This window comes from Oryctolagus cuniculus, chromosome 2 (genome assembly GCF_051225735.1).
Source record: "Oryctolagus cuniculus isolate XC-2025 breed Fujian yellow rabbit chromosome 2, ASM5122573v1, whole genome shotgun sequence".
NCBI classification, from domain to species: domain Eukaryota; kingdom Metazoa; phylum Chordata; class Mammalia; order Lagomorpha; family Leporidae; genus Oryctolagus; species Oryctolagus cuniculus.
The window spans coordinates 134,805,430-134,832,903 of record NC_142868.1 but is presented as its reverse complement, the minus strand read 5'-3'; the positions used below and the strand labels follow the sequence as shown (position 1 = coordinate 134,832,903).

Below are 27,474 nucleotides of genomic sequence, written 5' to 3'. Positions count from 1 at the left end.
ACTCGCTTGAGCCGCCGTCAGCTCTCCCGGTGTCGGGCCGGATCCTCCCCGAGGCCGCCTCGCTCAAAGACGATTTGCCTGCTATCAGGCTGTGCTTTTCTCCTTCCCGCCTTCTCGTCGGGCGCCCCGGTGGTCCTCTGCCCACTGTCGAAAGGCACTGGGGCCACGACTCTGCACCCCAACCACGAGGAGCCTCTGGCTAGTGCGCAGCCAGATATCGGCCATGGGGGCCAGGTTCCCAGGCCCGCTGCGCTCCCCTGTCCGCTTGTGACTAACACCTTTGTTAGCCGCCAGCTCCACGTCCCTCGCGTGTAAAGTAGGCACAATCATGGTACACACGCATTGAGAGTTGTGAGGCGTAAAGGAGCTCACTCCCGGAGATTCATTAATGCCGTGGTCTGGCTTTCGGGGACTGAATGAAGGTTAGTAGGTGCTCTGGGCCGAGAAAGGACCGCCTCCCCTTCCCTCCTGCCCCGCCCCGCCCCGCTCAACGAGAGACGCGAGACTGAAACCCTCGACCCCCGTGATCAGCCACGCCCCTCGCTAGAGCGCCCCCTTAGCTCCAGTGTCTGCCTTTCTAGGCACAGCGACTCGGTGGTAGCGAACCATAGAGTGGCGGAAGTGGCCTGCTCGCTTCCTCTCCCGGCCCAACGACCTGGCGAAGCTTCTGGGAAGTTCTCTAGCGCGAGGCATTGTGGGGTTGCTGGGCGGCCCGCACACAGAGAAGAGAGGAGGAGTAGCGGGCTACTGAATAAGCTTCCAAGATGATGGTGAGTGGCGTCTCGCGCATCCGTCGGCATCTGCTGCCATCTGGCTGGTATCTGGGGCGTCCGGCCAGGGATCCGCTCCGTAGGACCCTTTCCCGCCTCCGGCCGCTGTCCTCGCCCCGATCTGTAGGCTTGGGCGACCCCAGCCCATCGCGGCCTGCCTTCTCCTGGGCACGGAACAGGAGCCGTTAGCCAAGGCTGTGTGGGGCTGCAGGCTGTGATCGGGCCGTCTGGGGACTACAAGTCCCAGGGTGCTGTGGGGCCACGAACCCACGTAGGGGACCCCTTTTTCGGCTCCCCGGTCCCCCACAGTCGGGTCCTGTGGGCGAATCGAGTGCAGGCCGAGTGTGCTTAGGCGGTCGGCGTCCGGCTTGGGAAGCGCGGGACGTAAAGACGCGTGTTTCCTACAACCGGCATGGCCGAACCCACGGTTTCAGTCTGCCCGCATGCTTGGAAACAGACTTCTCCACTCGTACTTTAATTCGTGCACTCAGTTATTAAACAAACGCATGTTTCGTGCTTGCTGAATGTGGTTGGGCATCCACAGGGTAGGTGGGTACAGCGCTTAGAGGTGGGAGGACCCGGCCTCTGACTGGCGACATTAGACAGGCTTTTATGGTTGGTTCATTAGCGCTAGGTCCTGTTTCCTAGAAGTGTGTGTGTGTGTGTGTGTGTGTTTGTGTGAGAGAGAGAGAGATCTGTTGGGAGTCTCAGAGGTTCCTCAAGGGCTCACTTTAGCTTGCAACCCCACCTCCACCCCGCCCCTTTTCTCCTCAGTTGCTGACACCTTCCGTGGATCCCAAGAGCGCATGTTTCCTGGGTTGCTGCTCAGTAAGGCTAGCTGCTGCTGCTGCTGCTGCTTCTGCTGCCTTTTTTTTTTTTTTTTAAGATTCATTTATTTATTTGAAAGGCAGAGGTAGAAAAAGGTCTTCCATCTGATGGCTCACTCCCCAGATGGCCGCAATGGCAGGAGCTATGCTGATCCAAAGCCAGGAGCCAGGAGCTTCTTCCAGGTCTCCCACGTGGGTGCAGGGTCCCAAGGACTTGGGCCATCTTCTACTGCTATCCCAGGCCATATTAGGGAGCTGGATCAGAAGTGGAGCAGCCGGGACTTGAACCAGCGCCCATATAGGATGTCGGCACTGCAGGCTGTGGCTTTACCTGCTATGCCACAGTGCCGGCCTGAGGGCTAGCTTCTAAAGGGATATTTATCCTAAGATGTGCACTTGGCAATTCACGTATTCGTTCTGGCCCATCAGTCCTGCTCCTGCTGCTTCTCGCTGTCTTGGCAGGTGTCAGACTGGCACCTGCAAAGTGTTCTTTAGTTACCAAGTGCCCTGTGAGTCCACCTCCTATCTAAGGTAGAAAGAACTTGCATTCTTTCCTCTTCATGCATCTAGCACTACTGCTCTTTTTCCAGTCCATCTTCAACTTCAGCTATTCTTTTTTAAAACTTTTTAAATTTTTATTGAAAGGCAGAGATCTTCATCTGCTGGCTCACTCCCTGAATGCTTGCAGTAGCCAGGAAAGAGCCAGGTAGAAGCTGGAAACTGGGAACTCCGTCCAGGTCTCCCATGTGGGTGGCAGGGACCCAGATACTTCAGCTGTCACCTGCTGCATGCATCCCAGAGCGTGCATTCACAGGAAGCTGGAGTCAGAAACCAAACTGGACCTTGACCTCAGGCACTCCAGCCTGTATCGGATGTGAGCATCCCAAGCAGTGTCTTTACTGCCTTTCCTGTTTAAAAAAAAATGTTTTTGAACGAGAGCTCCCATCCATTGATTCACTCCCCAAATTCCCAGAAGCCTGGAACTCAATCCAGCTCTCCCATCAGGGTGACAGGGACCCAGTTAGTTGAGTCATCACCACTACATTTTAGGGTCTACATCAGCAGGAAGTTGTAGCTAAGAGGTGGGTATCTAACCCAGGCACTCGCAACTTTGGCTATTCATGAAGAAGCTAGTCTTCTGTGCACAGGTGCCATAGAATAGCAGTTGAGAGTGTAGGCTGTGGAGGCACACTGAATGCCTGGGCTCATCACTCAACTCTTGTCACATAGCTGTGTGACTGTTAATTTCTGATCCTCGGTCACAGGGGATAGTGGTGTTTTTGTTATGGGATTCAGTGAATACATGTAAAGTGTCTAGCATGTAGTAAGTGCTCAGCAAACGTTAGCTTTTATTCTGCTAGGCAGTGCTTGCTTGCTTTTCTCCCTGTAATATACCCTCCAGCCAGGGCTCCCATAAGAGCTTTAGTTGGCATTAAAAGAACTTGGGGTCAGAACAAAGGTTCTTCTTTGCTGTGATAAAACCCTGCACCAAGGGGCTCTGGACCACTGCACTTGGGTTTTCCCTGGATGTATCCTTGCACTGTTCAACTCTTTCCCTACTGTATTTCTCACGTTTTGGAATGTGAACCTTCTATTGCCAAGAGTCTTCCTTACTGCACCAGATTGGCCTTTGCTATTCTGGAGCTGTCTGTGTTGCAAAGAGAGGTGAAAGGGCCCTGAAAGCTCATTCCTGTGATTTGGGTTTAGAGCGTACACCCTTCCCTCGGCGGTGGTTAGCCCCGTGCGCCTTGCACGTACAGACCCTGGTGGTGTTTTATGACATCGGCCTTAAAAGGCTTTATAAAGGTTTCTGAGGAAGATAAAGAAGATGATCATTAAACTGAAGTTCCGAAGCCTTCCCTGGTATCTTTGGTCAGATTTCCAGACTCTACCATTTATTTCCTGGAGGAATAAAAGTGAGTAAAGTTGAAAGTAGCTTAGGGACAGAAGCTGGGATTTCCATAGCAGTGCTTGCTGCTTAATTTTTAATTTTATTCCCAATGTTTTATTCTTTTTAGATTTATTTATTTATTAGAGAGAGAGAGAGGTCCTCCGTCCACTGGTTCACTCCCCAAATGGCCGCAACAGCCAGAGCTGGGCCGATCTGAAGCCAGGAGCTTCTTCTGGGTCTCCTACATGGGTGCAGGGGCCCAAGGACTTGGACCATCTTATGTTTTACCAGGCCATAGCAGGGAGCTGGGTTGGAAGTGGAGCAGCTGGGACTATGGGATGCCAGCACCGCAGGCAGAGGCTTTACCTGCTGTGCCACAGCGCTGGCCCCTACATTTTTCTCTTATTGAAGGTACCAGAGACTGGGCCAACTGAGTAGCCTGAAAGAACTCTGAGAGTAAAGAGAAGCTATTTCTTGATGTCAGACCTGGGATACTTCAAGAAAAAGTGGGATTTTCCCTCCAGCCCATGCCTGACCCCTGATATAGGAGGTTATCTGATAAGCATTCTTTTTGTTGTTGTTTATTTGAGAAGCATAGGGACAGGGAGGTCCTATCTGCTTTGCTGCCCAAATACCCACAACACCTGGGCCAGGGTTGAAGCCAGGAGTACAATCCAGGGCTCCCACATGGTGGCAGAACCCAATTATTTGGGCCATTGTTGCCGCTTTCCAGAGTCTGCATTGGCAGGAAGCCGGAGTCAGAAACCAGAGCTGTGAATTGATCCCATGCGCTCTACCTTGGCATGTGGGTATCTTAATTGCTAGGCTAAATACCCACCCCTGAAAGGAATCCTTTTATATATATGATTTATTTATGATATATGTGATTTATTTACTGATTTGAAATTCAGAATTACAGAGAGAGAGGTAGAGACAGATCTTCCATCCACTGTTTCACTGCCCAAATGGCTACAATGGCCAGAGCTGTGCCAAGCCAAACCCAGGAGCTTCCTCTGGGTCTCCCACGTGGGTGCAGGGATCTAAGGACTTGGCCGTCCTTTGCTGCTTTCCCAGGTGCATTAGCAGGGAGCTGGATTGGAAGTAGAGCAGCCAGGACTCAAACCAGTGTCCATATGGGATTCCAGCGCTGCCGATGCTAGCTGAACTCACTGTACCACAATGCTGCCCAGGAATTTAAAAAAAAAAAATTTTTTTTTTTTTGACGGGCAGAGTGGACAGTGAGAGAGAGAGACAGAGAGAAAGGTCTTCCTTTTGCCGTTGGTTTACCCCCCAGTGGCCACTGCGGCTGGCGCGCCGCGCTGATCCGAAGCCAGGAGCCAGGTGCTGGTCTCCCATGTGGGTGCAGGACCCAAGGACTTGGGCCATCCTCCACTGCACTCCCTGGCCACAGCAGAGAGCTGGACTGGAAGAGGAGCAACCGGGACAGAATCCAGCGCCCCGACCGGGACTAGAACCCGGTGTGTCGGCACTGCAGGTGGAGGATTAGCCTAGTGAGCCGCAGTGCCCACCCCGGAATTGTTTTTTTAAAAAAAGCAGGAGAGGGACTGGCACTGTGGTGTAGCAGGGAAAACTGCTGCCTGCAGTGCTGGTTCAAGTCCCTGCTGCTCCACTTCCAATCCAATTCTCTGTTATGGCCTAGGAAAGCAGTAGAAGATGGCCCAAGTACTTGGGCCCCTGCACCTGGTGGGAGATCCGGAAGAAGCCCCTGGCTCCTAGCTTCAGATTGGCACAGCTCTGGCCATTGAGGCCAACTGTGGAGTGAACTAGCAGATGGAAGACATTTCTTTTCTGCCTCTCTGTCTCTGCCTTTCAAATAAATAAATAAATCTTTAAAAAAAAAAAAAAGGGCAGGAGAAAGAAAACAACCTAAAATGAACAAGTTTTGTGTGATTATTAGATGAGCAACCTTTTTTTTAAAAAAGATTTATTCATTTATTTGAAAGTCAGTTACACAGAGAGGAGAGGCAGAGAGAGAGAGAGAGAGATCTTCCATCCGATGGTTCACTCCCCAATTGGCTGCAACGGCCAGAGCTGCACCAATCCGATGCCAGGAGCTTCTTCCAGGTCTCCCTCGTGGGTGCAGGGGCCCAAGGACGTGGGCCATCTTCTTCTGCTTTCCCAGGCCATAGCAGAGAGCTGGATTGGAGGTGGAGCAGCCGGGTCTTGAACTGGTGCTCATATGGGATGCCGGTGCTTCAGGCCAGAGCATTAACCTGCTGTGCCTCAGCGCCAGCCCCAGTCGAGCATTATTTTTTAAAAAAGGTAGTGAGGCATGTATTAAATTATCCCCACTTTCTTATTAGCTTGTTGGCATCTTTCCAGCTCCTTGTTATATACTTACATATTGTATTTTGCCCCTTACCCATCTCAGCAGTGGCTTTTGTTTTAGTGTAAACCACAGTGTGCTATTTCTTTGCTAAAAGCTCTTCCCGAGCTTCCCCTTCTCTGTAGCAGTCCTTGGCATTGTTTGTCTGCAAGTGTGTTTGTGGTCTGACTGCTAGCTGGTTGCCCTTCAGCTTCAGTTCAGGTCTCCTCTTGCTCACTACCCTCCAGCTATCCTGTTAGAGGAGTTGAGCTTTTTAAGACCTTGCCCAGGGAATGTGGAGTCAGCCCCATGGGTCACCGGACTGTTTCTGGTAGGGATTCTCCTTTCTAGGCTGTGCCACCCTTGTACTTTCCCGTGCCTTCCCTGCTCCAGACACCTGAGGGAACCCCAGGGCTGAATTAGGGCAGCGGCTTTGAAACATGCCCTGCTGCATTCTCTCTATGACACACAAATGTGGAAACTCTGAGGAGACTAGATGTGGCTTAGGAGCTGGTCCCTGAAGGCTCGGGTTTGGGTGCATTGTTAAGCTGCCTAAGCAGGCTGTGTAACGTGAGCAGTGGCCCTGCCTTCCTGGAGTCTCTAAAGCGGGTCTGCAGGTGAAGCCCTTACGGAGACGCTGACTGTTCTGGGGTTCTGAGGAACGGTGTGAAGTGGACACAGCTTTCTGTCTGGTATCTGATAAGAAGTTAGTCACAGAAGCTTTAGGGAGCCAGCTGAGAGGTGGGAAATGTTGCCAGGCTAATCAGATGTGTTGTCATTTTGTGAGGCAGGACAAAGGTGCTGTTTGTTTCTCTGCGCATTTTCCTGCACTCCAGCTGAACGGCACTGACAAAGCTGCCCACCTGGGCATCTCCAGACAATACCGCAAGTTGTTGGCATTGTGTGTTTTGCACGAGTGCCTGCTCTGCTCCTGTGAGATTGAGCTGTAACACAGACAAGTGGATTTTCTCCCGGGGAGTGAATATGGAGCAGCAATACTTCCTCCTGTGTTGTGACCTAATTCCTCAGCACAGGGAATAAGGTCAGAAGTTGGAAAGGCCATGCTTGTTCATCTGGGCATTGGAGAACATACGATTTGTTCTTTTAGACTAGATCAGTGATTTCGACACCATGGTCCCACCTGGCACTCTTGCAGAATATGCTATAGTCTTGGCAGTCTCCCTGGAGGTAGTGGCTGCTTGGGAAATAGATGTGGTGGACAATGTTGGGATTGTGGTCTTTTTTTTTTTTTTTTTTTTCTTAATTTTGAAAGGCAGAGAGACACAGACACAGGGCAATCTTCCATCAGTGGTTTACTCCCTAAATGCCTACAACAGTTGGGGCTGGGCCAAGCTGCAGCCAGGAGCCCAGAACCCAGTCTGAGTCTCCCACATGGCTGGCAGAGACCCAGGTACTTGAGCCATCACCTGCTGCCTCTCAGGGTGGATGTTAACAGGGAGTTGGATCAGAAGCAGAGGAGCGGGACTCAAACCCAGGCACTGTGATAAGGAACGTGGGTATCCCAAGGTGGGTGGGGGTGGGGTCTTCACTGTGCCAAACACCTGTTCCAGCAATGTGGTTTCAAAAAGGCCTCCAGATCATTTTGTTATGGGGGAGCTGGCAGCATCTTCCCTCTGTCTTTTCGAGTTTCGTTGTAATAGATGATTAAAAGCAGTTAATTGTCCTTTCTTTAGCCAACACCAGTTATCCTGTTGAAAGAGGGGACTGACAGCTCTCAAGGCATTCCCCAGCTTGTGAGTAACATTAGTGCCTGCCAGGTGATTGCTGAGGCTGTACGAACCACGCTGGGCCCTCGTGGCATGGACAAACTTATCGTAGATGGCCGAGGTAAGTCTACTGGGACTTCAGGCGTGTTTGCAGGAGAGAAGGCTGCTGGGAAGCGTTTGGACTAGTTGCTTTCAGAAATCCCATTGCTTTCAGGATCTCTGAAGGATTGCTCACTCTGAGGTAGTTCCATTTCTTTCTTTCTTTTTTTTTTTTTATTTCTTTGTAAGGCAGAGTTACAGAGAGGCTAGAGAGAGGTCTTCCATCCACTAGTTCACTCCCCAAATGGCTATAACATCTGGAGCTGGGCCGATCTGAAGCCAAGGGCCAGAAACTTCTGGGTCTCCCATGTGGGTACTGGGGCCCAAACACTTGGGCCACCTTCCACTGCCCTTCTAGGCCACAACAGAGAGCTGGATCAAAAGTGGAGCGGCCAGGACTCTAACTGGTACCCAAAGGACTTGAACTGGTGCCCACATGGGAATGCCAGCACTGCAGGTGGTGGCTGTATCCACTATGCCACAGCGCCAGCCCCATGCTAGTTTCTGTTCAAAGAAAATCAGGAGTCTGTTGTCTTCAGAAGCCTGGGAGCACTTTGTGCACAGGGCTAACTGTCAGAGATCAGATTGGTCTCCTGCATCATGCCCACCACAATCCCTTTGTTCATCACAGTAAAGTATATGTGAACTCTTAAGTCGAAATAAAAGAACTTTAGAAAGAGACTTTAAATGTTTGTGTTCTTTCTTTTAAGGCAAAGCTACAATTTCCAACGATGGGGCCACAATCCTGAAACTCCTTGATGTCGTCCATCCTGCAGCAAAGACTTTAGTGGACATCGCAAAATCCCAGGATGCTGAGGTAGGAAAATTGGCTGGGGAAGTCTTGAAATGGAGGTTGAGAAAGAAAAAAAGAAAAAAAAAAAAAAAGAAAACAACAACAACAACAAAAGAATAAAAAAAAAAAAGAAAAAAAATGGAGATTGAGACACACATCTCTCTCTCAAAAAAAATTTTATCTGAAACTATAATTGTGCAGGTAATATATACTTATAAAAAAATATTTGGAATTGGGCCGGTGCCGCGGCTCACTAGGCTAATCCTCCGCCTAGCGGCGCCGGCACACCGGGTTCTAGTCCCGGTCGGGGCCCCGGATTCTGTCCCGGTTGCCCCTCTTCCAGGCCAGCTCTCTGCTGTGGCCAGGGAGTGCAGTGGAGGATGGCCCAGGTGCTTGGGCCCCGCACCCCATGGGAGACCAGGAAAAGCACCTGGCTCCTGGCTCCTGCCATCGGATCAGCGCGGTGCGCCGGCCGCAGCGCGCCGGCTGCGGCGGCCACTGGAGGGTGAACCAACGGCAAAGGAAGACCTTTCTCTCTGTCTCGCTCTCTCACTGTCCACTCTTCCTGTCAAAAAAAAAATAATAATAATAATAAAATAAAAAAATTAAAAAAAATTTGGAATTGATAGGTTTTTTCCTTTTTTTTTTTTTTTTTTTTTTTTAATTTGAGAGGTAGAGTTACAGACAGTGAGAAGGAGAGACGGAGAGAAAGGTCTTCCTTCCGTTGGTTCACTCCGCAAATGGCCGCTACAGTCGGAGCTATGCTGATCCGAAGCCAGGAGCCAGGTGCCTATTCCTGGTCTCCCACGCGGGTGCAGGGTCCCAAGCACTTAGCCATCTTCCACTGCTTTCCCACGCCACAGCAGAGAGCTATATTGGAAGAGAAGCAGCCGGGACTAGAAGCGGTGCCCATATGGGATGCCGGTGCCACAGCACTGGCCCCGATTTGGTACTGTCTTTAGTGAGGGGATCGTACCCTTCTGAGTAGATATCTGGCAGTTTAAACCCCTCTCTTTTTTTCCCTTTGAGAATTTTTACTCTATGAGAAGTTAAAAAACACGGTTAAAACTATGTTCCTTCCAAATGTGAAGTTAGCCAGTTTTCGTAAAAGCTTTTGTTCTTTTTCTCCTTCATTAAAAAAAAAAAAAATCCCTTCATAGAAAAGTACCATCTGAAAAAGATTAGCAGACTAGTAATCTACTTATTCCAAGTAGTTTTGAAATAATAAAGCACTTTGGCCCGCACTGAGAGGCTTAGGCTGAGAATTCCCTCTGTTGAAGTGCAGACTTTTTTTGTGCTACATAAACAGTATTTATTTTCTTACACTTTGGTTATTTGTGGCTTGTAAGCATTGTACTGTAAGCCTAATTAGGACTGTCTTATTCATCTCAATGTCTTGTACTCTTGTACTTAATAAATTAAGTTTTCAGTTAACCTGTGTATTCGATGTCGTATCCTGAGAAATTTGGTTGTCAAAATCAGCTCTCTCTGGAAAATGGGGCTGTCTGGGGAATTCTTCTGTGCCCCAGGATCATTTGACAAGAGGAATATCTTTAACTACCATCACTTCCTTCCTTCCTTCCTTCCTTCCTTCCTTCCTTCCTTCCTTCCTTCCTCCCTCCCTCCCTCCCTCCCTCCCTCCCTCCCTCCCTCCCTCCCTCCCTCCCTTCCTTCCTTCCTTCCTTCCTTCGATTTATTTATTTATTTGAACATCAGAGTTACGTGGCGGGGGGGGGGTGTTCCATCCACTGGTTCACTCCCCAGTTGGCTGCAACGGCCGGAGCTGTGCTGATCCGAAGCCAGCAGCCAGGAGCTTCTTCTAGAACTCCCATGTGGGTTCAGGGGCCCAAGGACTTGGGCCATACTCTACTCTTTTCCCAGACCGTTAGCAGGGAGCTGGATTGGAAGTGGAGCACCTGAGACTCGAACTAGCGCCCACATGGGATTCCAGCACTGCAGGTCGTGGCTTTACCTGCTGTGCCACAGCGCCTGCCCCTTTTTTTCTGTGACAAAACCTATGCTTCCAGAAAACACTTAGTTCCTGTCTTCCAGGTTGGTGATGGAACCACCTCAGTGACCCTGCTGGCTGCAGAGTTCCTGAAGCAGGTGAAACCGTATGTGGAGGAAGGGCTGCACCCCCAGATCATCATCCGTGCTTTCCGCACAGCCACCCAGTTGGTATGAGAGTATTCTTTAATTTTGCCTTGTGCCTGGCACCTCCTCATCACTTGTATTGAAGATGATACCTTTACTGGGGTGTGGAGGGACTGGGACACAGGCTCCTTGGGCATTTCCCGACTTCTAGGAATCTCCATTTACCATTCAGTAGCTGTTTGATAAAATATATTAATTTCTTTAGTCCTCAAGTTAAAGGGTCAGCTTAGTAGACTGTGATGTACATATAAGCTCTTAGTAGAGAGCACTGTTTTTTTTCCATTTTTCGATTAAAAAGAAATTTACTTGAGAGGCAGAGAGCAGGAGCTCCCACCTGCTAGTTCCCTCACCAATGCCCACAATGTGCAGGAGGACATGGGGTATGAAGCTAGGAGCCAGGAACACATCCCAGGTCTCCCACATGGATGGCAAGAACCCGACTACTTGAGCCATTAATGTTACATCTCAGAGTCTGCATTAGTAGGAATTTAGAGTCAGAAGCAAGAGGTAGGTATTGAGCCCAGGCATTCCAGGGTGGGGTAACGGCCTCCTAACTGGCAGCTTAACGCCTGGGCCAAATGCTTGCCTCATAAGAGCTTTTTTTTTTTTTTTTCTATTTTATTAAGACCCTCACTACACATCTAAAGGCCTACCTATTTTTTTTTTTAAGGTTTATTTTATTTATTTGAAAGAGTTACAGAGAAGAGAGGTCTTTCATCTGCTGGTTCACTACCCAGATTATTGCAATAGCCATGGCTGAGCCAGTCCGAAGCCAGGAGCCAGGAGCTTCTTCCGGGTCTCCCCTGCGGGTGCAGGGGCCCAAAGACTTGGGCCATCTTCCACTGCTTCCCCTAGCCTTGGCAGAAAGCTAGATTGGAAGTGGAGCAGCTGGATCTGGAACCAGTGCCCATATGGGATGCCTGCACTGCAGGCGGCGGCTTTACCTGCTATGCCACAGCGCCGGCCCCTACCTTCATTTTTTAACTTGGAGCAAGTCACTTAATTGCTCTAAGCTTTTTCTCTTTTTTGCTATTTCAAGTAGTAACATTAAAATGAGATCATAGTTGAAGTGTTCTGTGGAAAAAAAGTTTATATTACTATGTGTATTATATATAACTAATACATTAAGTGCTGGAAGTTATCTCCAGTGTTTGTAGAAAGCTAGGAAATTTGACCTGATCTTGTGTCACATCTTGTTTCCCACTCATTTGTTGTAATGTGCTACCATCAGGCGCAGAGCTAATCCTGGAAGCACCCTGATGACTCTTCAGAACTGTATACCTGCTCTACATTTCTAATTGTGGGACTTTGCTAAACTATTATAGTTCTAAATTTTTCTAGGCAGCTGCTACAAGACCCATTTTGTTTGAGCTGTAGAATGGACGTGTGTAAGATTTGGGACTAACAGATTAGGGAAAATGAGATTTTTCACCTGTTTTTATTAGCATGAGAGCCTCACTCAACTTCTGTTCTTGGCAGGCAGTTAACAAGATCAAAGAGATTGCTGTGACTGTGAAGAAGCAAGATAAAGTGTAAGTTCCCAGTGGGCTTTGTCAGAAACTTGATTTCTTGTGATCAGCCTGGATGCAGCAGCCTGTAGCTGTCCTTATGTGGGCCTGAGGCTATTTGGCTCTCGTCACACCTTTGGCTTTGCCCCATGTCACACAGCACAAAAGAGGCAGTGAACCGTAGTTTAAAAGCTGTCTGTCATATGTGAGGTCTTTGACTGCAGTCTCCATCTGTCACTAGTAATATGCCCTGAAGATACAAAAGATCAAGTTGGAGAGGGCTGAATTCAGAGGCTGGAAGGGACCCACCTCCCTGTTGCAATAGAATCAGGTAAGAGGAAGTTGCTTTTTGAGGCCTGATGCAGTTTTCACTGCTGTGTTGCAGGGAGCAGAGGAAGCTGCTGGAGAAGTGTGCCATGACAGCGCTGAGCTCCAAGCTCATCTCCCAGCAGAAAGCCTTCTTTGCTAAGATGGTGGTTGATGCAGTGATGATGCTTGATGACTTGTTGCAGCTTAAAATGATTGGAATCAAGAAGGTCCAAGGTGGAGCCCTAGAGGTAAGCCTGCCGCAGCCTCCTAAGACAGCTCCTTGCTTTCATACCAGGCCCTTCGATAGTGTCACCATATGGGAGGAGGGCACACAGTGTATGTAGAGAGAGAACGCATACTGGACAGGAAGCCAGTCTTGGGCTGAACTTCCCTTACTGCCCACTACAGGCTGTTACTATAGATACCTTTGGTAACTGCTGTGGATCTTATTTGCCTGTTGGCAGAATAGAAAGTTGGATGGGTTGAATTTTTTAAAAATTTATTTATTATTTGAAAGGCAGAGTTACAGAGAGGCAGAGAGAGAGAAAGAGGTCTTCCATCCACTGGTTCACTCCCGAGATGGCTGCAACGGCCAGAGCTGTACCGATCTAAAGCCAGGATCCAGGAGCTTCTTCCATGTCTCCCACTCGGGTGCAGGGGCCCAATGACTTGGGCCATCTTCTGATGCTTTCCTTGGCCATAACAGAGAGCTGGTTCAGAAGTGGAGCAGCAGGGAATCGAACCAGTGCCCATATGGGATGCTGGCACTGCAGGCGGCAGCTTTACCCAATAGGTCACAGTGCTGGCCCCTGGTTGATTCTTAAATTCTGAGATTCTCTGTATTAATGTGTGTGTGTTGGAGGGTAGGGCTAGCTCAAAATTCTCTAAACTCTACTAGATCCTAGGGGTACTTTTCAGTCTGTCCTCAATCCTGAGCAATAGATGGTCATGTTGTCCTTTCTTTTATTCATGTATCTTGAGTAGATGATACATAGTTTAAACTAAACAGGCCTAAAATAAGGAGGCCCATCTACCACCCCAGCCCCGTATGCAGGCATTATTTTTAAAATTAAATAATTTATTTGAAAGAGGAGTTGGAGAGAGAGGTATCTTTCATCTACTAATTCAATCTCCAAATGTCAGCAACAGCCATGGCTGGGCCAGACCAAAGCCAGGAGCCAGAAACTCCATTCAGGTTTCCCACATGGATGGTGGGGCCCCATCTACTTGGGCTATCTTCCTCTGCCTTCCCAGGTTTATTAGCAGGAAGCTGCATGGGAAGTGGAATAACAAGGACTCGAATCCCAGTGCTCTTATATGGGTAACTGGCATTCCCATGTGAGATGCTGGTGTGCCATGGTGCCCTCCCCTGTAGCCACTATTATCAGTTTCTAGGTATTCCTCCAGAATTCGTGCATATATAAGCATGCATGTAAATATTATTTAAACAAATGATCACTAATAATACATAATGTTTTGCTTTTGTCCATTTAAAAACATGTTTCAAAAATTTGTCATATTTAACATGTATAGCTCTCTTTTAAGATTCACTTATTTATTTGAAAGGCAGAGGTACAGAGAGAGAAAAAGTGAGAGATATCTTCCATCTCCTGGTTTACTCCCCAAAGGGCTGCAACAGCCAGAGCTGAGCTGATCAAGATCCAAGGGCTTCTTCTGGGTCTCCCACATGGGTGCAGGGGCCCAGGGACTTGGGCCATGTTCTACTACTTGCCCAGGTGCATTAGCAGGGAGCTGGATCAGAAGTGGAACAGCCAGGACTTGAACTGGTGCCTGTATGGGATGCCGGCACTGCAGGTGGCAGCTTTACCCGCTACGCCACAGTGCTGACACTGGAACTGAAATTTTTAAATTGTAATTTGCATAGCAGCTTGTGGTTTGTGGCTGCTGTATAAGGACACCATGGCTGTAACACATTCTTTTGACACAGGATTGTCTGTCTAGAGATGTTCTTTGTTTGTTTGTTTGTTTGTTTTTTGACAGGCAGAGTGGACAGTGAGAGAGAGAGACAGAGAGAAAGATCTTCCTTTACCATTGGTTCACTCTCCAATGGCTGCTGCAGCCAGTGCACTGCGGCTGGCGCACCGTGCTGATCCGAAGCCAGGAGCCAGGTGCTTCTCCTGGTCTCTCATCCGCATGGCCCAAGCACTTGGGCCATCCTCCACTGCACTCCCGGGCCACAACAGAGAGCTGGACTGGAAGAGGGGCAACCGGGACTAGAACCCGGTGTGCCGGCGCCGCAGGTGGAAGATTAGCCTATTGAGCTGCGGCGCCGGCCTAGAGATGTTCTTTGATACTAGTGTTTCTGCACTACTTTTGACCTTTCCCATCTCTGCTTTGCTCTACTTTCTTTGCTCTGTCTCACTGACCTCAACCTGAAGGGATTTATAAGGCAAATCCATGCATGAAATGTTATAGACTGGCCCTTCACATCTGGGCTTTCCTACTTCCATAAACCCTTGAGATTGGATTGGCATCCAACCCAGAATCAAAACTAATAATCTTATCTGGAGAGAAAGCCAGAGATTCTAATACATGCTTGTGTTTTCCCCAGTCTGTCCCAGTTCACTAAGTGAATATAAAATTCTTAACATAAAACCTGACCCAGAAGCCAATAAACAGTAATGATGATTATTTACTTATTCTCAGGATTAACAGAGAACTTCCTGGTCTGTATCTTTAGTCTTCCCTGAGCCTCTTGTTCCTGTATCTAATTGCTATTGAACTCTCTCTGTTGTCCTCTACATGTATGCTGTGTTCTGTATTCCTTCTCACAGTTAGTATCACCTCTGTTTATGCAGTCACTCAAACCAGTAATCTAGGGTCTTCCTTGAAAACTGACTCCCTACAACTTGCTTTATTTTGATTGGTTTTGTTTTTTAAGATTTTTATTTGTTTATTTATTTGAGAGGTAAAGTCACAGACAGGTCCTCCATCTGTTGATTCACCCCGCAGTGGCCAGAGCTAGTCCAGTCTGAAGCCGGGAGCTTCCTCTGGGTCTCCCATGTGGGTGCAGAGGCCCAAGCACCTGGGCTCTTTTTACTTTACTGCTTTCCCTAGCCATCAGCAGAGAGCTGAATGGGAAGAGTAGCTGGGACATGAACTGGAGCCCATATGGGATGCTGATGCTGCAGGCAGAGGCTCAGCCCACCGTGCCACAGTGCCAGCCCTTCTCCACAACTTGTTAATCACCTGTTGTGCTGTACCTAGTTACTAATTTACTTAATCTGCATGCTTCCCCTAAACCCATTCTACTTCAGTTGCAGGGTGAAGTTCCCCACTTGACTCCTGCATAAAGCTTTCTGGGGTCACATTGCCTACAGGACAGGAGCCCGACCTTAACTGTGCCTATCAAATCCTTCTAAACTGGCCTTCCCCTCTTTCTCTCTCCAGACTCCTCACTGGTTGGTCCCTGCCCTCTACTTCATATTCTAGCTGCTTCGAATAGCTTTTCATTCTCTGACTCCATAACACTGCCCTCTACCTCTTGGAACACTCCTTTCTTACTTTTTCTGTTTGACTGATTTCTGCATCCATCAGGATTCAGCTTAGGCATTACCCCCTTGGGCTGTGGATTTGAGTGATGCAGGAATTGGGGACAGAGGGTACTTCAGAAAGTTCATGGAAAGTAGAATATGGCCAGTGCCATGGCTCAACAGGCTAATCCTCTGCCTCCGGTTCTAGTTCCGGTCAAGGCGCCGGATTCTGTCCCAGTTGCCCCTCTTCCAGTCCAGCTCTCTGCTGTGGCCCGGGAGTGCAGTGGAGGATGGCCCAAGTGCTTGGGCCCTGCACCCGCTTGGGAGACCAGGAGAAGCACCTGGCTCCTGGTTTCAGATCAGCGTGGTGCGCTGGCTGCAGTGGCCATTGCGGGGTGAACCAACGGAAAAAGGAAGACCTTTCTCTCTCTCTCTCTCACTGTCCACTCTGCCTGTTAAAAAAAAAGTCGAAAGTAGAATAAAAATATAAATATATTTTGGTGCCAAATATTTTGAGATCCACAAGTTCATGGAAATGGGTATTATGAAAAACTATGGATTTCAAAATTTTTTTTGCTCCAAAATAAACTTAATCTTTTACTTCTGTTTTTCTGTGACTAGGCTACAGTATTATTTTTGTCAGTAGACTACAGTATTACAGATTAGCACTGACAGAAGGCCCAAAGTTATTGAACAGGTTAACCTTTTTTGTGGAGTTGAGGGGTGATTACTTATAAAGAGCTGAGATTTGAACCTAAGCCTTAGTGAGTGCAGCATGCTTTCCTTTGTGCCCTGCTGTTAAATCCTGCTTCTGTTGTGGAACTGGAAGAAGGCTCTGCCTTGAGGGATTGAGAGATGAGCCATGATGATAATGGCGCTGGGCGTTTCTGGTTCTTACCTAAACTTCTTGGCTGTATCTTCTAGAACGAGGCAGTGGCCAGGCTATAGCACACATGGTGTGGGGTGTGTGTCGGGGGCACAGGTCGGGGTACATGAGGATGTGTGTGCGAGAAGGAAATTTGAGAGTTGGGATTGGGGGCGGGGGGAAGCCTTGGACAGCTCTGCCTTACTCATAAACCCCTGGCTACAGTGTTGTCCATTGGCAAGTGCTTTAGAGGCCAGTCTTAGAGCTCAGACAGGCCTTGACCCAATCTGTGTCTGAACCACATGATTTGCTCTGATTAAAGGAACAACTAAAATATGTTTTGTGTTTATTTTTTTTAAAAAAGTGATTTGCCCCAAATTTTGTAGTAATGGAAAGACTGAGCAGTGAAATAAAGACCTGGTTTATTCTTTCATGTTCGTGGGAGTGGTCGAGCACTAGCCCAGCAAAGTATAACTTGGTGTTCTTTTATGCCATTGAAGTATTTGTTTTTTTGTTTGTTTGTTTTTTAAACAGGAGTCTCAGCTGGTAGCTGGTGTTGCGTTCAAGAAGACTTTCTCTTACGCTGGGTTTGAAATGCAACCCAAAAAGTACAATAATCCTATGATTGCCCTTTTAAATGTTGAGCTTGAGCTGAAGGCTGAGAAAGATAATGCTGAAATCAGAGTCCACACGGTTGAGGTAAGCCCCACTTGCTGGCGGAGGCATGGAAATGGGCAGTTTTCTGGGCCAGAGCCTTGGGTCTTTGTAGCTGTCTTGGGCCCAGCTCTGCTTCTAAGGCTCCTATGGGTCCCTTTCTCTTGCCTCCCTAAATATTGATGTTCAGATACCAGGCCCACATCTTTCCCTGCTCTGTACTCTCCCTGAGGGAATTGTTAGGGAAGGTCTGAAATGCTCTGCTGTGTCCCTGGGGTTGGCAGGGGTCCTGCAGCTACACAGCCTGCTGAGTATTTTGGTTCTCCTCATTTAAGCAGGTACAGACTCCTTCCCATTCTAGACCGGATCTCATGCTGCATCTTGGCCCCTGTTACTGATCTTTTTTTTTTTTTTTTTTTTTTTTTGAAGATTTCGTTTATTTAGTTAAAAGATAGAGTTACAGAGAGAGAGGTTCACTCCCTAAATGGCCAGAGCTGGGCCAATCTGAAGCCAGGAGCCAGGAGCTTCTTCCTGGTCTCCCACATAGTACAGGGGCCCAAGCAGTTGGGCCATCTTCTGCTTTCCCAGGCCATTCATTAGCAGAGAGCTGGATCAGAAGAGGAACAGCCAGGACACAAAACTGGTGCCCATATGGGATGCTGGCACCCCAGGCTAAGCTGGCCCCTGTCACTGATACTAACAAAGTTGCCTCTGGAGGTAGCAGTATCACACAGGACAGGATGGCTTTTAGGGGGTGAAGTGGTTTTGTTATTGGGAACTCCATTGGTGCTGCATTTCAGAAGAGGCGGAACTGTTTCTCACAGGTTGCCAGTGTCAGCTCTGGTGTAGCTTCTGGCCCCAAGATTATTTTCTGCTTTGGTGTTTGTAAGGTTGAAGCAGTTCCTAAGTCACCTTATTTGGGTCTCTGTTTACTTGGATTGAGGAGTGGCGGTTGTGTTTGTCCTGCTAATTTCCAGATACATCAGCATGTCTGTCTTTGAGGTATGTGTTTTAGGCCACCTTAGGTGTCACCTTCTATCCCAGTGTGTCCTTACTCTTCTCTGGGTCTCTTCAGGATTATCAAGCGATTGTTGATGCTGAGTGGAACATTCTCTATGACAAGTTAGAGAAGATCTACCATTCGGGAGCCAAAGTCATCTTGTCCAAACTGCCCATTGGGGACGTGGCCACCCAGTACTTTGCTGACAGGGACATGTTCTGTGCCGGCCGAGTGCCTGAGGAGGATCTGAAGAGGACGATGATGGTAACCAGATTTTCTCAGGCTGCTTGTTGGCCTGCGTGGCCCTGGGGAGTGGAGTGTGCTGTCATATTGGTGTGTGAATCCAGCCCCCTCTCCTCAGCCCTGTCTTTCTGCCAGGAAGCACTCCATTGCTGATGTGTTTGTGTGTGCTCGGTAACACAGACCGCTTAAAGGTGGTCTGGCCCCGGCAAGTCGGGCAGGGAAGCTGGCTGTCATGCTGTCATCAGCTCTACAAGCTCAAGCAGTGATGCGTCCAGCCAGATTCTTCCCTTTTTTTTAAAGTCTAAGCTGCTGCCCTGAGTTCCCTTGCTGGGCCCCAGAGCACCCTTGTTTAGGGCAGGGAATGTAGGCTGCAGTGAAACCAGTAACTTCTTTTAACTGGGCTTGTTTGTCCTTTAAGCGTTTAGCCTATGTTTTCTACTTTTTCAGAGATGGGTAAGGGCCAGCTGGAGGTCAGGGGACAGGGTGGGCTATCCGGTGCAGTGGGCTTGGCACCACAGCAGTCCAGCACGGGAACTGCTTCTGAGACGAGGAGGTTGAAGCTGACTGTGGCTTCGTTGTGAGCCTTTCCTGCTGGTGGTCATGCCTGCCTTGTTCCCCAGGCCTGTGGTGGCTCCATCCAGACCAGTGTGAATGCTCTGTCACCAGACGTGTTGGGCCGCTGCCAGGTGTTTGAAGAGACCCAGATTGGAGGCGAGAGGTGAGTGTGTCTGGCCTTCTGCCAGCTTTGGGGTGTGGTGTACTGCTTGTATGTTGTTTTTTGAGGCCTCACCTTTTGGAGCGTGGAGAGCTCAGACTCATACAGTGTTCAGGGAGGGAAGATCTTGTTGAGTCAGAAGTCTGACTCTGCAATTGTTCATGCCCCAGTGATACAGCCCCAGAGCTTCACAAGAAAATGTCGTTAGGGTTGGGGTTGGACAGCCTGCATGGTGAACACAAGAATTGCTACCAAGTATTGAGGGGGCTTGGCGGTGAGAACAGGTATGGCAGGATGGCTGCAGAAAGGAATTCATGTGTATAATTTGATCCTGGGTACAGATATAATTTCTTCACTGGCTGCCCCAAGGCCAAGACTTGCACCTTCATCCTCCGAGGTGGTGCTGAGCAGTTTATGGAGGAGACGGAGCGGTCCCTGCATGATGCCATCATGATTGTCAGGAGGGCCATTAAGGTACTGGGATGGTGGCCTCCTGCCTGTGCCACCTACTCACCCTCCCTCACTAATCTGACCCTGGATTTGTGTGGTAATTGCTTCTTTGTATAATCTGCCCTCCCTGGAATGTTGGGTCCTGGTGTGTCCCACAAATGACAGTCTCAAGTATGGCCTGCTGCCTTAAAGGCTAAGACTTGTCAGCACACTGTGGAGCTGTTGTCAGCCATTGTGGAGATTGTGCTGGTGTCTACAAGGCACACATGACCTTGACGGTCAGAAACCATAAAGTTCACTCTGTTGAACTTGAGGCCATGACTAGGGGCTTTGGGTTAGGGGAGGGAGTGAGGAAGCACCCTATGCTGGAGCATGGACTGGGGACCTGCTTGATCTGAGAGGTGGTCTGGTCTCTGCAGAACGATTCAGTAGTGGCTGGTGGCGGGGCCATTGAGATGGAGCTTTCCAAGTACCTGCGAGATTACTCAAGGACTATTCCAGGAAAACAGCAGCTGTTGATTGGGGCGTATGCCAAGGCCTTGGAGATCATCCCACGTCAGCTGTGTGACAACGCTGGTTTCGATGCCACAAACATCCTCAACAAGCTGCGGGCTCGGCATGCCCAGGTGGGTCCTTCTTGAGGTCCACGGGTTGGGTTGGATGGGGCCGGATTGTGAGTGTGTGTTGTGCGCGCCGAGCCAAGTGATGGGCTGGAACGAAGCCCAGCACCAACCGGGTGACTGCCTCTGGAGGCAGAGGAGGCCTCTGTGCCAGGACTGGAAACAGCAGCTTGCCTGGAGGAGGGCCCAGAGCTCTTGCACGATCAGCATGGCCAGGGTTAGAAGGCAGTGACTGGCAGGAGCAAGGGCGGGAAGAGGTGCCACTTCCAGGTTCCTGTGGTGAAGCCGTGGGACGATGCCCTGTCCGGGGAAGCTCGTCCAGTTCAGGTTGCAGGGATTGGATTCTTGATGCTCTGAGTCTTTAGGAAGGCGCACCAGAAGTTGGAGCAGCTCTGCATCACTTCCGTTTGTGCTGCTGTTTCAGGGCGGCATGTGGTACGGGGTGGACATCAACAACGAGGACATTGCCGACAACTTTGAGGCCTTTGTGTGGGAGCCGGCGATGGTGCGCATCAACGCCTTGACGGCAGCCTCGGAGGCGGCATGCCTTATCGTGTCCGTAGATGAAACCATCAAGAACCCCCGCTCGACTGTGGATGCACCGCCAGCAGCAGGCCGTGGCCGAGGCCGTGGCCGTCCCCATTGAGGGGCATCCTGTCCATCATATGGCTGCTTACAGGGTCCATTTGCTGTCCCCGCCTTGGTTAGTTGCTGTTACAAGGAAGGGATAGTAATTGGCCCAACTTCTCCCTGGATGGTATTTAAATAAAAGTTAACACTTAGAGTTAACTTTGTAAGTTATTTGTGCAAGTTATTTTGTGTAAGTTATTTGTGTAAGTTATTTTGCTTTGCAATGACTTGCTTGCTCAAAAGTTTAAAAAAAAAAAAAAAAGACAATTATCTTCCATCTGCTTCAGGGGCTCCTGTCTGGAATTTCACAATTTCATCACAGTTGCCCTGGAAATAGCAACATTTGGAGTTGCTGATCTTCTCTAATTGTCCCATATATCCCTGGCCTGGCCAGGGCAGGGCTCCTCTGGCTTGAGTAGCAGTGTTCCAGCACCTTGTCTGTGCCTGCTACCTCTGTATTGTGCGTGCTTAGTCAAGAGCTTGAGGACTCTAGGCGGGATATTGGGGGAATGTCACATCCTCTGTACTCTGGCGACCTGTTGCATCTACTGAGAAGGGGGAGAAAAGGGCATCCAGCTAGTCTTTCCTGTCCAGCCACCAGAGATTGAGGGTTTCCCTCCTTTCTCTTGACCTGCAGAAGTTTTGAGCAGCACTGAGAAACGGATTCCAGAGAGCTCTGGTAGTCCCTTCCCTTGACCCAGTCTCGATAGCTGACCTGCATTAGCTGTAGTTGTTGCAACTAGAGAGGAACGATTACCACCTTGAACCACTGAAGCTTGTGCTGCCTGAAACTAGGAAGTTTTTTCGTTCTCATGAGCCTGGTTATGCGTGGTTAGTTGGACTGGGAAGCAGAATGGGGCAGTGGGTAGGTCCAGGCCTTGAAGTCTCGCATCCTTCCTAATGTGGTTTTAAAAGTAGACTATCAGAGGCTTAACTGTTTCACTTGCGGAACGCTTATTCTGTTTGCCTTGTGTTTGTTAAGAGTACGTTGGGAGTCTGCACACGTGTTCTTTTTGTTTTCAAATATTTCAAGACCATAGTAATCAAATCGGCAGGGCAAGCCCATTTTATAGCAAAGTCAAGACCAGGCCATGATAGAAACTTGGGCAAAGCCTGATTGGCTGTCCAGAGCTCAGCTGCTCCACTGAGACTGGGTTTGCCCTTGAAGATGATCTCTTCCAGCTGATGAGCCAGCAACAACATATCCTAAGGCCTTTGTGTGCAGGCACTGAAAGCAGGGCTAAGCTGTGGCAGGAGCAGTCGTCTGGATGGCTTTCCTCCTCCAGTGTCTGCCATCCTGAGGCAAGTCTTAGTTCTTCGTTCAGCCCACTGACGCTGGAGGGTTATCTACTCCCTGCCTGCCCCTGCACACTCCAGCTGCAGAGAGGCTGAGGTGACACACTGACAAGTAGGGCTAAATGTTTACTTCCCTGGGACAGATAGACCAGTTTTCACCATCTTTTATTGGATACAGAGTCATAAATTCTCTGATGCCCATGTGAGTCCTTTTAAATACATACACTCGGGTACATTCAGCAAGGGGCATCGTGGGGTGACATGGAGCAAAGTGCTGGGATGGCGATGCCTGGGTTGAGCAGAGAAGTGGGGCCAGGGAAGGCCCCCTGGGGGCTCGAGGTACAGGCACCACTTCAGAAACAAAAGTAAAACCAAAAATTGCTCCCCACCCCTCTGCCTGGTGTGCTTGGGGTTGGGGGGAGCTACCTCACAGATCAGGCTTGCTGCAGCCTGACTGCTGGCAAGGCAGGGCCCAGGGGCCAGTTGTGGAGGTCTCCACCAGCAGTGCCCACCAGAACAGAACCTCCTGGCGCCAGTCACAAGGCAAGCCTGGGTCACTCCTGCCAGGGCACAGCTGAGGCTGGGGGAGCCCAAGGCTCAGCCTCCCTGGGCCCATCCTGGCTGAGACAGGAGGCTTGGCCTTGTGGGGAGCCTGCCTGATTGTCAGGGCAGTCTTGGGACTGGCTGAGGTCCCAAGGGGTTAGGGAGGGAATTTGCCTTTGTTGGCCCTGGTATCCTGATCTTCACCCAATCCTAAACCTTCTTGGGCAAGGGCTGCAGATGAACACACTTGTCCAGGAATAAATACACACAATACACAGCAATATATACAGAAATGCAGGCCTGCAGCAGGGTCAGGTGAGAAAGCATGGCCACCAGGGTAGGGAAGCGCCAGGGCTGACAGACTCGACGATGACAGCTTTGGACAGATCCCATTGGCTTCAGTAACTCCTCTGGGCATTTGGGCCGCACACCCGCTCATCTCCTGTTTTCACTCCCAAGTTTGCCAGGAATGGGGGTCTTTGGCACCAGCAGTCACTCTGGGAAGGTCTCCTTCCACTTAGTGCCAGAGGGACCAGGGGGTGTAGGCGGCTCCCCACCTAGGACCTATCAGATTAGGGAGCAGGACTGGGGAGCAGGCAGAGCCCAAAGGCAAAGGACAGCCAGACCTTGCGCAGCAGCCCTTTTGCAGCAATTCCTGAGGGACTGGCTCAAACTCAGAGCAGCCTTGACCCTATAGTGGCTGTTCCTGGCCAGTGGGTATCATGGTTCTAGACAGCCCATTCTTTTTCCCTGCATGAAGTATCTTCATGCCCCACTGCTGCTGAGGGGAAGCAGCCTGAATAAAAAGTGGTCTGCAGCCAGACCGGTCAACCTTCCCCGAGGCGGGGTTGGGGGGGGGGCAGGCTGCTTGGCAGGAGGGCTGAAAAGGACACAGTGGCCACCACTGCCTCTACACAACGCAGGGGTCTCTGGAGCAGCACCTGCCTTGGTTTGCTATCCTAGGTGTCACCTCTTGTGTCTTCAGTAGGGAGGAGATACAGCATGGGCTCCCCTTGGGGCGAGGGCAGCATGGGGTGCTTCCAGGAAAGCCAGGCCCTATTCCCACTGCCCAGCCTCAGCTCCAGCAGCTCCAGCTGAGCAATCAAGAGCTCCCCACTCAGCAGCGGGGCCCACCAGGAGAGCTGGGAGGGGGGAGCCGGGTTGGGGGCTGCAAAGCTGCCCGTTCTCAGGGCATGCAGGAGTGCCAGGGTACACAAAGGCTGTCCCCCCAGTAGTGGCTGTGTGGTGGGAAGTGCTGTGAGTTGTCTTTGCATTGCCAAGGGCTGGGACTGTACAATGTGTACTCACACATCCTTCACACAGAGCAGGAAAATGGGGTGAAGGATCCCAGTGGGCTTCTGGGAAAACCCAGAGGTGGGACTTGTTAACCCTTCAGCTCCTACCACTGCTGGTGCACAAATGAACGAACCTGACTACTGTCAGTCCTCTTAGCACCACCGTACCTCACTGCCCACGGCACCCTGATTGCCTTTCCCGGGGCTGACGCCAGGCACCTCAGTGGGCACCACCCAGGGAGAAATTGCCTAGAGCCTTGTATTCAGGGATGGAGGCTTCCTAGGGCAACGAGTCTTTCCTTCAGGTGAGCTCACGCCAAGCAGAGCGTCCCTTTGTGCTTTGTCCAGGAGACATGGAGGGCAGCACCTCTAGTCTTGGAGTCACAGGGAGCAGGGGCTCCAGGCCTATGGTTGGCAAGGCAGGATGGACATACACAGGGCATCCAGGCCCCGAGTGGACCTCCACCCCCCCTTCCAGGCCCCCAGAGGAGAGGAGAGTTGTGCTTCTTCCTATGACTCCTGGGGACAGGACCAGGGTAGCTAACAGCAAAGGCATCATGCATTGGACAAGGAGTTGCCAACAATACACCCTTGGTATTTCAGGTCTTCAGAGAGCAGGGACAGAAGCCACACAAGCCAGCAATGATGAAAAGAGCTGAGCCAGAGCTAGGGAGTGGAGCCTGCAGAGTAGGGTGCATTGCTGAGCCCAGCTCTGGAGGACTCTGCAGGGTAACCCAGGCCTTGATGTTGAAGCCAGATTGTGGCAGACAGCTGGGTCCCTGGAGAGGGCTGGGAAAGAGGAGACCCCAGCCCCAGCCAGGCTGAGTCTGTTGGCTAGGGCTGGGAGCTGGTTCTGTACAGAAGGAAACCCAAGGGTAGCTTTAGGTTAAATGTTTGAACTTTCCAAATGAAGGTCGGCAGGACCTCCAGCCTCTGAGCCACTGCGCGAGTTCTGAGGGGAGAAACAGGGGGGACCTCAGTCTTTGGCGCCTTGGGGCCAAGCTCTGGCCCTTTGGGGACTGTGCAAGGGCCCATAAAATCTCCCACTGGCCCCCAACAGCAGGCCTTAGCCCCATGAGGCTGGTAGGGATTGGGACAAGGGGAGCAGTCGATTGAGGTGCTGCTCCTTTCCCCTGGCTCCAGAGTTTCCGGTCCCCCAGACCAGATCAGCTGACCATAAACATGGAAGCAAGGCAGCTGCCATCCCCTGAGCCTCCTCCAGCCCCACCCAGCACAGCCTGGTGCCTCCAACAGCCTTGGGGACCCGAAGGCCATCAGATTCCTGACCACGCTCCTGGGTTAAAGGGAAACCCCTTGAAGACAGAAACTACTTCTCGCTGCTGACCAAGCTTCCCAGGGCCGGGACCTTGGCCCTGCAGAGGGTCCTTCAGGAATGAATGGTAGGTATAAAACATGCACCTTTTAGCTCTGGTGTGGCAGGGTATGTGGCGGATGGAAGGGGAATGGTCTTGCCTTTCTTAGAGCCATATGTAAGTCTTCTCCCCTGGCCATCCAGCCTCCTGGGGAGGGACGTTCTCATCCTGGGGCCAAGTCCTTTCAGACTACCCCCTAGCACCCCCACCCCCCAGCTGTCAGCTGACCAGGTGCCTGGGCTCCCAGGCTTGCCTGTGTTACTCCCAGAGACGGGGACCCAGAGCCCCGGCAGGCTGTCTGTAGAGGGTGCCCGCAGAGGGCTGGGACGGGCTGGGGGAAGGAGAGCCCTCTGTGCCGCGTCGGAGCTGCCTTGTGGAGCCCCCCGACAAGGAGGCCGGGCCTTGGGAAGGAGGAGCCGCCGCGTGGTTATTGCAGATCCTCCGGGCGATGACACCAGGTGCTGGTGGTGACAGCTCCTCGCAGGCTGTGCCTAGAAGGCTGCTCCAGTTGGGGGCGGGGTGGGAGCGGAGGGCAGCTTCTGTCCAAGCCCCTGCCCTGGGGAGGCAGTATCCTGGATATGTTGCTCTGCTGGTCCAGCAGGAGGACAGGGATAACACCAGGCCTCTGAAGGTCTACTCAAAACCAAGGTCCCTCCAGAGGTTCAAAGAGAGTGCCCTGGGGTGGGGCTGGCAGGGGCCCTGCCGCCCCCTACGCGGGTTAGCAGCCGCCTTCCACCTTGATGTGCAGGATCTTAGAGAAGCCGGGTCTCCGCCGCAGAGCCTATGGACCAAACCCTGGGTCAGTCATCCCTCGGGGTGGCCAGGCGGGGTCCTCCTGCCACACTCACCCAGGTCCCCAGCCCAGCCTGGGGATGTGGAGGCAGGGGTGTGGTCTTGGGTAGCCTCAGAGCTGACCCCTCACCTGGAGTTTTGTCACCATGTCCTCGAACAGCTTCTGGGCCTCAGGGCTGCTGGGCTCTTTGAAATAATCAGCAATCCCAATCTGGACCACGATGGACTTGAGGTTTCGGCAGATGCCTGGGGAAAGATGGGTAAAGTGAGGCTGACTGGCCTGGACAATGAGTGCCTCCTCTCTCGTCACTGATGAATGAAGTCAGACACCACTGAGAGGTCCCATGTGCCAGCTTTGAGGCTTACAGGGGCTCACAGTGGAGGAGGGGACAAGGCAGACCGTGTGGCTGAGGCAGAGGAGAGGCTGCAGTGGGCTCTAGCAATGTCCCAGCAGAGGGGACACTTGTATTGCAGCCCCGGGCACTGGAAAATGAATTACAAGGAACAAAGACACGGAGGGAGGCTGAGGGGGCTGGACTGGGGCACAAGGGGGCGGGGGTGCAGTGGGAGCAGAAGGCTTGAGGGACTGGATGTTGCTATGAAGGTGGAGCAGGGCAGGGTCTGGAACTCCTGACTGCGGAGGCTGAGGAGTTGGTTCTGGGGGTGAGGCGTGGCCAAGAGGGCTCTGAAGATGGTGAGGTTTCAAGTGGCCAGGGCCTAGGGACCTCCCAGAGCCAAATGTCCCAGACAATGGTTTTGGACCATCTGGGCCCTTAATGGAGGCAGAGCAGTGAGTGGGAGTGCAATGGGGGCTCGAGGGAGGTGGGGTTGGAGCAAGCACGATCTAGAGTCCAGGGAGTCCAGGGAGAGACAGGTCGTTACCCCAAGAACTGTCCTGGAGCATACACACCTTGTGAGTCTTCCCACCTAGTCTAGAAAGCTTAGAAGACAGGAATATAGCTCTCACAGAGGGGTAGTAGCTCGCCCAAAGTCATGCAGCTAATGGGCAGTGGAGCCAGAGTGGCGACCTGGGCAGTCCAGCTCCGGAACCGGTGCTCTTAACCTGTCCTGCCTCTGCTGCTGGCTGGAGCTCTTGTGTG

At 50.9% G+C, this 27,474-nt stretch overlaps 2 protein-coding genes across 3 annotated transcripts in view; one reads left to right on the top strand and one right to left on the bottom strand.

The window, feature by feature from the left end:
- The first annotated feature begins 686 nt into the window (after positions 1-686).
- On the top strand, positions 687-21,246 carry CCT7 (chaperonin containing TCP1 subunit 7). Its single transcript, NM_001142260.1, is given in 12 exon segments — positions 687-770; positions 7,509-7,662; positions 8,351-8,457; positions 10,486-10,611; positions 12,067-12,119; positions 12,481-12,652; positions 17,298-17,462; positions 18,493-18,681; positions 19,281-19,378; positions 19,717-19,849; positions 20,245-20,451; positions 20,870-21,246. Coding segments are annotated over 12 exon segments (1,632 nt in total). The 5' UTR covers positions 687-764; the 3' UTR covers positions 21,092-21,246.
- Positions 20,885-27,474, bottom strand: part of FBXO41 (F-box protein 41) — a 29,455-nt gene continuing 22,865 nt past the window's right edge. For both annotated transcript variants that reach the window (XM_089327542.1, XM_089327541.1), the window contains 2 exons: positions 26,505-26,620; positions 20,885-26,363 (listed from right to left, as the gene is read on the bottom strand). In XM_089327542.1, coding sequence (XP_089183668.1) covers positions 26,301-26,363; positions 26,505-26,620 — 179 coding nt within the window. In that variant the 3' untranslated portion in view covers positions 20,885-26,300. The remainder of the gene's footprint in view (positions 26,364-26,504; positions 26,621-27,474) is intronic.